General features: G+C 52.8%; 2 protein-coding genes across 7 annotated transcripts in view; both read left to right on the plus strand.

The window, feature by feature from the left end:
- EIF4G1 (eukaryotic translation initiation factor 4 gamma 1) overlaps window positions 1-1629 on the plus strand; it is a 21473-nt gene extending 19844 nt beyond the window's left edge. For 3 of the 4 annotated variants that reach the window (XM_003802861.3, XM_023508660.1, XM_023508661.1), the window contains one exon: window positions 997-1628. In XM_003802861.3, the coding sequence (XP_003802909.1) occupies window positions 997-1181 (185 nt within the window). In that variant the 3' untranslated portion in view covers window positions 1182-1628. Of the gene's footprint in view, window positions 1-996 lie in introns of all 4 variants that reach the window. The other variant, XM_003802856.1, reaches the window with a different exon arrangement.
- FAM131A (family with sequence similarity 131 member A) overlaps window positions 1629-10389 on the plus strand; it is an 11728-nt gene continuing 2967 nt past the window's right edge. The window contains exons 1-6 of one of the 3 annotated variants that reach the window (XM_012813421.2): window positions 1629-2397; window positions 3569-3629; window positions 4613-4755; window positions 7720-7813; window positions 8054-8236; window positions 8397-8513. In XM_012813421.2, coding sequence (XP_012668875.1) covers window positions 7744-7813; window positions 8054-8236; window positions 8397-8513 — 370 coding nt within the window. In that variant the 5' untranslated portion in view covers window positions 1629-2397; window positions 3569-3629; window positions 4613-4755; window positions 7720-7743. Of the gene's footprint in view, window positions 2398-3568; window positions 3630-4612; window positions 4756-7421; window positions 7814-8053; window positions 8237-8396; window positions 8514-9139; window positions 9587-10389 lie in introns of those variants that run through there. The other 2 variants (XM_023508662.1, XM_012813418.2) reach the window with 2 other exon arrangements.

Consider the following 10389-nt stretch of genomic DNA (forward strand, 5'->3'; position numbering starts at 1 on the left):
GGGTTGAGAGGGGGACCTTTTGTGCTTAAATGGGAAGAACTTTGAAAATAGAGGGCAGAGTGGATAATGGATTGTATAAGGTTGTTGGGTGGGTTTGTATGGGATTTGGAGCATAAGAATCTGCTGCAAGGCCGGGCCCAGTGGCTCATGTTTGTAATCATAACACTCTGGAAGGTCGAGACAGGTGGATTGCTGGAGATAGGTGGTCAAGACCAGCCTGAGCAAGAGAGACCCCAGCTCTAAAAACAGGTTTTTCCCAGTTTTCGACTTCAGATCCTGCACTTCTTTCAGTTCACTTACTCTGCCTCCCTTTGTTTTCAGAAGTACAAGGTCTCGGTTAGAAAGTCTGGCAGTGCATTGTTGGGGTTGGAGGATGGTTGTATTCAGGCATTAACAGGACAGTGCTTGGGAAGGCTGCCTAGCAACCAGTGGTGAAGAAAGGGCTAGAGAAGAGGATGCTTGAGTCTTGAAGGAATTTACTAGGAGGGGTATTTCTGGCAAAAGGTAATTGCGCCCACAAAAGTGTCATGGTTAAAGTGGAGTCTGTATGCTTGGGAGATGAGTGGGAAGGAAGAGGAAATTTGGATCAAGAGTTTGTCAGGCCCTCTTTGAGGGTCAGTGAATGTTCCTCTGACCATAGATGTTTGTGAGTATTATATTTGGGATTTAAGTAATAATCCCAAATCCAAGAGTACCAATTCCAAATATATTTTTCCTGTTAAGTATATCATGAGTGGAGAAATCCAAAGCTGCCAAGGTGAGGCTGGGTAAGTTTTAAGGTTTTTTTTGATGGCCACGTGACTCATTTCTTTTCACCAGTCTCTTAGATCATGAGATTAGCATCCTGTGGAACCCTGGCCACTGGAATGGTCAGGCACAAATGTTAGGACAAGTGGGTCAGGGTCTTATTTTAACAGTGGAGCTTGGGAGGGACCTGTGGGGACCAGCCGAGGTGGCTGTGGCTAGTCACCTAACTGCTGCCCTGCCCGCTTGCAGGCCTGCTTCGGATGTTCTTTGATGCCCTGTATGACGAGGACGTGGTGAAGGAGGACGCCTTCTACAGCTGGGAAAGTAGCAAGGACCCTGCTGAGCAGCAGGGCAAGGGTGTGGCCCTTAAATCTGTCACAGCCTTCTTCAATTGGCTTCGTGAGGAGGAGGAGGAGGAGTCTGACCACAACTGAGGGCTGGTGGGGCCGGGCACTTGGAGCCCCATGGACACGTGGATGGCCCAGCCAGCCGTCTGGACTGCAGGGGGGCGGCAGCAGCGGCGGCGGCGGTGGCAGTGGGTGCCTGTAGTGCGATGTGTCTGAGCTAATAAAGTGGCTGAAGAGGCAGGATGGCTCGGGGCTGCCTGGGGCCCCCCTCCAGGATGCTGCCAGGTGTCCCTCTCCTCCCCCTGGGGCACAGAGATATATTATATATAAAGTCTTGAAATTTGGTGTGTCTTGGGGGGGGGGCACCACTGCTTGCCCCTGGGGTCCTTTTTTATTTTCTGAAAAATCACTCTTGGGACTGCCGTCCTCGCTGCTGGGGGCATATGCCCCAGCCCCTGCACCACCCCTGCTGCTGCCTGGGCAGGGGGAAGGGGGGGCACGGTGCCTGTAATTATTAAACATGAATTCAATTAAATTTGCTGCCTCTGCTTTATGGCCTGCTCCCTCTGGAGAAGGGGTGTGGATAGGTGGGTATCCTCCTTTCCAGAGCTGGCACTGTAGCACCATTCCCTGTAACTTGGCACCCCTCCTGCCTCTTCCCCTGTCCATGATTGCAGGGGTCTGGGGAATCGCTGTTGCCTGGAAACAGTGGGCCCCTTGGGTAGGCATGAGGGGATGCCTTCTTGGTTAGGAGAGAGGGGAGGTTAATATTAGAACATTGTTACCTCTTGGTCCTATCAGAATGTGGTGCAATGCCCTGTGTGTGAAGCCTCTGCGTTTGAGCCTGTTTATAATCAGAGGATCTCCTGATGGCTTCAAGATGTCATCTGTAAAATGAGGGGACTGGATGCAGAGCTGGGTGGGCGCGGCTGAGTCTCCACTTCCCCTGCCTTTAGGGTGGCTCCATAGTCGGTCCGGTCTGGGAAAGAGGACCAGCATTTTCCAACCTCTGCCCCAGGCCGCACCTGCGTGGTCGTGATGTTACGTTGGCTGCACCCCGCCTGCTCTGAGTGGTGACGTGGACGGCCACGCCCCTGTGCTTACGTCACCGGCCGGTTCCCTCTCCGGGGAGCGGCGACGGACGCGCGGCTTCCACCCCCTCCCATCTCACGGGCTCTCCCCTCCCCGGAGGTGGCCGCGACCCGACCCTTTGGAAGGCGATGGCCCGGGCTCCGAGTGCGAGCTAGCGTGACTCGGTGCCCGGCCATGGGCTGTATCGGCTCTCAGAGCCCGGCGGGTCAGGGTAAGAGGCGGAGGTCGGACACGGGTTGGGGACTCGGCCTGGTGCGCGGGCCGCGGGTGGGTGGGGGCCTTGAGGAGGGGGCCGATGTAGCGAGAGGGAGGAGCCTGCACCGGAGAGGCGGGCCAGGCAACAGGAGGGAGCGGGAACAAGCGGGGAAGGGGGCCAAGCCGACTCTGGTTCGCTCCTATGGCCTGCCTGCTTCTGGGCTTTGCGGGGCAGACGCGTGGTCTCCTGCTGTCCGCCTCTATTCCCACTGCTAAGGGTGGCTAGAGGCACCGCCTTGGGAGGGGCTAGTTAGCCCGATACCCCCACCACTCCAGCCCATGACAGCTGGCCTTGCACACCCACACACTCCCCCGTCTACACCTCTTCACTGGGAGTGGCCTGTGCTGGGAACCTACCATTCCCAGCTGTGTCCCTGTCCTCTTACCGAGGTAGCCTTTAAATGCTGGCCAAGCACCCTACTGCAGAGTTTTTGCCTAACATTCCCTCCTGAGAGAGCTGGTGGATGAAGGGGACTGAGGCCACGTTTGGGGCACCTGTGATCATCTGGTCATCTCTCACCTAGTAAAACTGTTTTAATCCGCTTCTCTCATGCACAACAAAAACAAAAACTCACCCTACTCTGGAAGGAAAGAAGAAGCCAGAGGGAGGGCTTTCTTCCCACAACTGCTGGCCCCTGCGTGGGCCTTGGTTTCCATAGATGGTGATAAACACCAGGGCTTGGCCTTAGTCTTCTGCATCTGGGGTCTTTCAGTGTACTTTACTTCATTATTATGAATTTCTCCAAACCTAGGTCAGGGACCTGTGACATTGAGGACTGGGTTTGGAATGGGTCCTGGGCCTTCAGGGCAGGTGGTCAGTCACTTAGGCCTTAGTGTGGCTGGTATTTGAGGTTCTTTGGAACTAAGACTCTGGCTGAGATTTGTACTTCCCTTGAGGAATTCTGGGACTTGTAGTTCTAAATTAACCTCATGGCTTTTGAAGCTGAGAAGCAGTAGGCTGCTCTGATTCCTTTGGCCCGGCTAAGGCTTGGAGTTCAGGATGTCATCCCCTCCTGTAGTAGGGGGAGAGTTTGGCTGACCTCAGGACTGGCCTTGAGAGCCCTGATTAGGTACCAGCTGGCAGCCAGGGATAGCCTGTAACCTCCTGTCTTCCTTCTGGTTGGTAGCATTTCTGGGGACCACCAGCTGGCTGAGGCTCAGGGAGAGAGACGGCTATTCCAGCTAAAGGTCAGTTGTGATGTACACTGCCTGTTGGCACTGTCTAGGGGATGGGCCCCAGCTTCCTAAGCCCCAGAGAGCCTGGCTAGGCTCCTGGCACTCCCACCTCCTCAAAGCCATGAGGCAGGGAGTCTTCTCCTTATGTGACTAGGCATAGGTTCCAAATGGGGAGGGGACTGGTTTAGCATCCGGAGCCAAAACAGGAATAGAACTGGGAGCTGAGCCTAGAGCAGTTCTGGGCTTTTGGTTCTCCGCATCAACACAGCCAGCATGCCTATGATTTCTGTGCTGGGCAAAATGTTTCTGTGGCAGCGTGAAGGGCCTGGAGGACGATGGACTTGTCAGACAAGTCGCAGAGGTGAGACCAGGGACTGTGGATGTGATCTGAGAGGTGATGGGAAGCTGAGCAGTAGGGAACTTAGGTGGCAAGAGGAAAATTACTCTGGCTTAGATACTGGGAATCAGGCTGAAACAGAGAGAACCAGGCAGGGGCCAGTGAGGGCATCAGGAAAAGGTTTTAAGGGGGGGAAAATCAGAAAGAATATCATGAGTCTATCAGAAAAGAGCTGTAGACAAGCTGAAACCAGTGAAAGCAGCAGGGCTCCAGAAGGAAGGCAGCGTGCAAAGGGCCCAGGGTGGTGGTGGGGAGTGGGGGGTCAGTGATGGTGGAAGAACTCAGTGTGCTTTCCAAGAGAAATGGGTAGGCTGAAAAACTGAGAGGATTCAGAATTTATTAATATTTGAACTTCACCCTTGGATTTTGATGGCAAAATACATCCAGAGCAGGAAGGTGGCCAGTGGGCTGCTACAAAATGGCCCAAGGGGCCCAAGAGTGAGGGATGGGGAAAGAGGCTTTCAGAATTGAGAGTACCCAGTGGTCACTGATGGTCTGGGAGGCAGGGAAGGGGCTGAGGAGAAATGATAAGGCAGTACTGGATGGGGGCCTTGGCAGAAGTAGGATCCAGCTGAACAGTCTTTCCCCCTCCCCTCAGCGGCCTCGGACCCTGCGTGGGCTGTGGAGTGGATCGAACTTCCTCGAGGCCTCTCTCTATCTTCTTTGGGATCTGTTCGGACCCTCCGAGGCTGGAGCCGGTCCTCTCGCCCTTCCTCGGTGGACAGCCAGGACTTGCCAGAGGTGCTGGGCCCCCCCCAACCCCCGTGTTGGAGGGGGGAAAGAGGACCACATCCACATAAAGGGGATCTGTACCCCCCACCTCCGCCTAGCCTGCCTGCTTCTGGCTCCCTTTTCCGGCGAGTGGAGGCGCTATCCGGTGGTGGGTGCAAGGCCGCCCCCGCGCCGGGTCTGCTGGGCTCGGCGTTATGCCAGCAGGCCAGCTAGCTTGCGCCTTTGGCGCTGACGTCAGCGCATCCCAGGCCGTATCCCGGGAGACCCTGTTGCATAGTGATGGGTTGCCAGGGAGACATACACCTTTCCTTGGGCCTGGGCCGCAGCTGCGCGAGGCTGGGCGGATGGGGAGTGAGACCAGGGAGGGAGAGAAGCCAGGAAACACCCAGCACGTGCTCCTCCCCCAGGCTTGGCCTGGGAGGCTACCAGCGCTTTCCTGGGGGCCCTGTCAGCCAGGTACTCAAGGGGAGGGACCTTGAGGGTGGGCCTAATGTCAAGGGACAGGTGTGGGGCTGCGGCTTTTTTGAGGAGTGGGAATGTCAAAGAGGAGAGCTAGGCAATGCTGGGGAGGGGGCATGAGCCTCAGACTTCATTCCTGAAGAGAAACATTTGCTGGGACTTGGAAGGGCGTGCTGACCCAAGTGCAAGGTGGAAGGAGTCCAGGTGGACTGGACTCCGGCCTTGCCAATCCTGAGCTCCCTCAGAAGACCTACAAGGACAATACTGAGAGGTCGGGGGAAGTGTCAAAGGAGAGGGACTGTGGGTTGGAAGCATTATTAAGAAGTGGCCTTGGAATCAGGCCTTAAATGGTGGGGAGGTTTTGTTAGGTAAAGATGGCATTCTTGGTCCACAGGAAGCTGAGTTCCTTTTCTGCAGGCAAGTGAGCTGCTTGCTGACAGGGAAGGTGGGGAAGTGGGGTTTTATTGGGCAGAGATTAGTGATGAATTCCAACCAGGTCTGGAAGGCGGCAGGGGCCTCACAGAGTGGTCTCCTTCAGTGCCTGGTTATGAAGCCTATATAACCTTACTGGGCAGAAAATATTTTAAACAGGGACATACTGTGACAAGTTTTACTCACTCCAGGAAAATTGTTTACATTTATACCTTATTCAGCCTATGCATTTTGAGAGATTATTCTGTATTAGGCACTATGCTAAATCCTGGGGGTGCACAGTGACCAAAAGAGACTGAGTTCCTCAAAGAGATAAAGACCAGTGAGGGAGATCTATATGAAACAGGAAAGACTCCAAAAAGACTGTAGTTACACACTGTGATTAATGGCCACAAATGATGGACCTTGGTAGAGAAGAATAATTTGTTAGAGACTACTGAGGAGAATGGCCTACTGGTGAGGTGACCAGAAAGGAAGGCTTCTCTGAGGAGGTGATATTTCAGCCCAAACAAGAAGGATGAGAAAGAGCCAGCCAGCCATGAGAAGCATGGAGGGAGGAGATGGACTGTTCATACATACCCCATTCTGTGCTGAGAGAATAGCATGGAATTGGAAGAGGTTGGGGAATACCAGTTATACTGATCTGGGCAGGGGGCAGTAGGGCTTGAGGAAGGTTAGTGGCAGTGGGAGTAGAAAGGATGAGAGTCATATCAGAGGCAAAATCAGGGTGGAAACAGTAGGTCTTCTTTTTCTTTGGGACAGTCTCACTCTGTTGCCCTGCATAGAGTGCCATGGCATTATAGCTCACAGCAACCTCAAACTCTTGGGCTCAAGTGATCCTCTAGCCTCAGCCTTCTGAGTAGCTAGGGCTACTGGTACCCAGCACAATGCCTGGTGATCCACTCACCTCAGCCTCCCAGAGTGCTGGGATTACAGGTGTGAGCCACTGTGCCCAGCCTAGAACCAGTAGGTCTTTTTTTTTGAAAGAAAGAATCTCACTCTGTCCCCCTCCCCCTGGATAGAGTGCTGTAGTGTCATCATAGCTCAGAGCAACCTCAAACTCCTGGGCTCAAGTGATCCTCTTGCCTCAGCCTCCCTAGTAGTTGAGACTACAGGTGCCTGCCACAAGACCTGGCTAGGAGAGACAGGATCTTCCTCTTGCTCAGGCTGGTCTTGAGCTCCAAGGCTTAAGCTGTCCACTTCTCAGAGTGGTAGGATTATAGGCATGAGCCAATGTGCAGGCCTACAATCACTAGGTCTTAATAGATAAGGGCCAGCAAAGCCCAGGGAAGAGTTGATAAGAGAATAGTGGGCTGATGCAAAGGAAGGAAGTCAGGAAGCAGGGCCAGATGTAGGGTGAAGGTGTTCCATTTGATTTGAGTAATGCTAAGCTTGTGGCATTGGCAGACCGTCCAGATGGAATCGAATGTGGGAAGAGAAGAGGGGCAAAGATCAGGGGATCTTTTTGTCTTTTTTATAGAGACAGAGTCTCACTTTATTGCCCTCGGTAGAGTGCCGTGGCGTCACACAGCTTACAGCAACTCCTGGGCTTAGGTGATTCTCTTGCCTCAGCCTTCCAAGTAGCTGGGATTACAGGCGCCCACCACAACACCCAGCTATTTTTTGGCATGGGCTGGATTCGAACCTGCCAGCTCCAGTGTATGTGGTTGGCGCCCTAGCCGCCTGAGCTACAGGTGCCAAGCTGAGGAGGGGATCTTAGGAAGTCTCAGATGCTGTAGCTCTCTCCCTTCCTCCTCTTCCTTCTTTCCAGGTCTTGTTTTTGTTTTTTACTTCCTGCTCTACCTTCCAATATGGAAGTTGTGTTGGCAAGGTGGAGGGTTGGCTACAGTTCTGTTCCTTTGGGCCTACCTGCACCTCCGTTGCTCCCTGGGAGGACATGGTTTTCTGGTCCTATTTTCTTACCCTCTGAGGGTAAGAAGCAGGCACTGGGATATATGTGCTGGCCCGGTGTGTCTTCCTAGCTCCCAGGTCCCCCAATACTGTTTGTGAGGGGTATTGGTATATTGGGGGGAAGATCACTGCTATCAGAGGGACATTGACCTTCTAATGGTATCACCCAAGGTGAATGTTGGAGACACAGTCGCAATGCTGCCCAAGTCCCGGAGAGCCCTAACTATCCAGGAGATTGCTGCGTTGGCCAGATCCTCCCTGCATGGTATGAAGCCCCCTCCATGCCTCTGCCTACTCTGTCCATTTTCCTTACTTTTGCACAGTCAGTCCCTTTGGGACTGTTTCCTGTGAGCACTTACTGGGATCTCTCTTTTCCTCTCTTTCTCAAATCAATCCCAGCCCTTTCTTATACCTAAAGGTGTACCTGGATCCTAACTGCTGCCACCCTTCTACTCTGTCTAAGTGTTCCCTGGCCTGTGCCCTTACCATTCTCCCCTATATCCAGGTATTTCCCAAGTGGTGAAGGACCACGTGACCAAGCCTACTGCCATGGCCCAGGGCCGAGTGGCTCACCTCATTGAGTGGAAGGGATGGAGCAAGCCAAGTGACTCGCCTGCTGCCTTGGAATCAGCCTTTTCCTCCTATTCAGACCTCAGTGAGGGTGAACAAGAGGCTCGCTTTGCAGCAGGTGGGTGGCAGAAAGGGAATCAGCATACATTTGCCATGAGGCTGTTTTCTCTCATCTCCTTGATTCTCACATGGGTGCCACATTCCTATCCCTTCTTTCTCCAAGCTGAGCCCTACTCTTAGCTCATCCTCTATTAATGGATTCTGTGTCCCCCCGACAGGAGTTGCTGAGCAGTTTGCCATTGCAGAAGCCAAGCTCCGGGCATGGTCTTCGGTGGATGGTGAAGACTCTACTGATGACTCCTATGATGAGGACTTTGCTGGAGGAACTGACATAGGTGAGGGACATCCCATGCTAGAGATGCCGACTGTGGAGGACCTGCCTGATAGGCCTGTGAGTCATTCAGAGCCACATCCAGAACACCCTCAGCTTTTGGCAGGGGAAGGGAAATAGGCAGACTCTGCCTAGGTCCGTGATACTCAGTATCAGGATGGCTGTCCATTGTCACGAGTGGGAATCAACAGGTTGAAATGGAATAGTTCCTTTCCTACACGTGCTGGGCCTCCTCAAAAAAACAAAAAAAGCTGGGTATGGTGGCTCACATCTGTAATTCCAGTACTCTGGGAGGCCAAGGCAGTTGGATTGCTTAAGCTCTCAAGTTAGAAACCAGCCTGGAAAAAATAGCCAGGAGTTGTGGCAAGCACCTGTAGTCCTAGCTACTTGAGAGGCTGAGGCAAGAGGATCTCTTGCCCCCAAGAGTTTGAGGTTACTTTGAGCTATGATGCCATAGCATGCTACTGAGGGAGACAAAGTAAGACTCTGACTCAAAAAAACAAAAACAAGCCCCCCTCAAAACAAACAAAAAGAACCCAAACAACAGAAACCCCCAAACACCTCATTGACACCTCTGTACAGCTTCATCTCTGTGAGGGTCTGTAATGCCCTTGCCTTTTCCTCTCCAAGGCAGCTTTCTGGCTGGCTGTGGTGGGACAGACGAGCTGCAGTGCAGCAACTCAGCATCTCACAGGGCTGTGGCCCCAGGAAAACAGGAAGGCATGCTGGGCCTGGAACACCCACAGAGCCACTCTGGCTCCAACTCAGCATCCTTGCATTCCAGCCTGTGGACCTTTGTCTGGCCCAGTGCTTGCAAAGGGTGCCCTGCGGGGCTGTGCAGCTGTGCCCAGTCCTCCTTTCATCTGCAGTTCCTGGACCACGTGGCTAAATTTCTCTGTGTCTTCTGGGCTCAAATCTGAGAGGCTGTCCCCCCACCTCTTTGCTTTGAAGATTGCCATTCCCAGCCCCCACCCCTCCAGCTAATTAACAAGTTCTTCAAGACAGGCAATACATAAGACAGGTTGGAGAATTCTGCTCAGTCCCAAAGGGCACTGTTCTGGATACCTGAAGTCAAGATGGAACCCCAAACCACAGCATTCTTCTGTGGTTGAGTTCCAGGCCTGCTTTAATTAACCCTTGGGATAATAATAATAACTAACATCTATCTAAGGCCACTACTAGCCCATGTGGAATCTTTGTGCAAATTAAAAAAGGGTAACCCTGATTGGATGCAGTGGCTGAGCACCTGTAATCCTAGTGTTCTGGGAAGCCGAGATGGGAGGATCCCATGAGTTCAGATAAGACCCCATCTCCACTAAAAATAGAAAAATTAGCTGGGTGTGGTAGCAGATGCCTATAGTCCCAGCCACTCAGGAGGTAGAGGCAAGAAGATCACTTGAACCCAGGAGTTTGAGGTTGCTGTGGGCTAGGGTAAGGCCGTGACAGCCTAGCCTAGGCAACAGAGTGAGATTCTGTCTCAAAAAAAGAAAAAGGTGCCCCTTTCTCTGGCAGGCAGGCACAGTCCCATGCTAGGGCCTGTTGCTTGGGGAGCAGGGTGGGCTGAATTTTGCCCTCACTCACTGCCTTGGACAGGCTCCCTTTGTGCACTGAACAACTGTATGATCCTATGTGGAGGCCCTGCATTTATTGCTTGCTTTGCTGTATGTTCGACCCTTGATTTCTCAACAACCCCATAAGGTAGGTATTATTAGAATCTCGAACTCACATTAAAGAAACTGAGGCCTCAAAAAGTTTGTGACGCTAGGTGCCCATAGCACAGTGATTATGGTGCCAGCTACATACACTGAGGCTGGAAGGTTCGAATCTGGCCCAGACCAGCTAAACAAAAATGATGACTGCAACAAAAAAAAAAAAAAAAA

Source organism: Otolemur garnettii, unplaced genomic scaffold (genome assembly GCF_000181295.1).
Source record: "Otolemur garnettii isolate 467f Iridium unplaced genomic scaffold, OtoGar3 scaffold00263, whole genome shotgun sequence".
In the NCBI taxonomy this organism is placed as follows: Eukaryota; Metazoa; Chordata; class Mammalia; order Primates; family Galagidae; genus Otolemur; species Otolemur garnettii.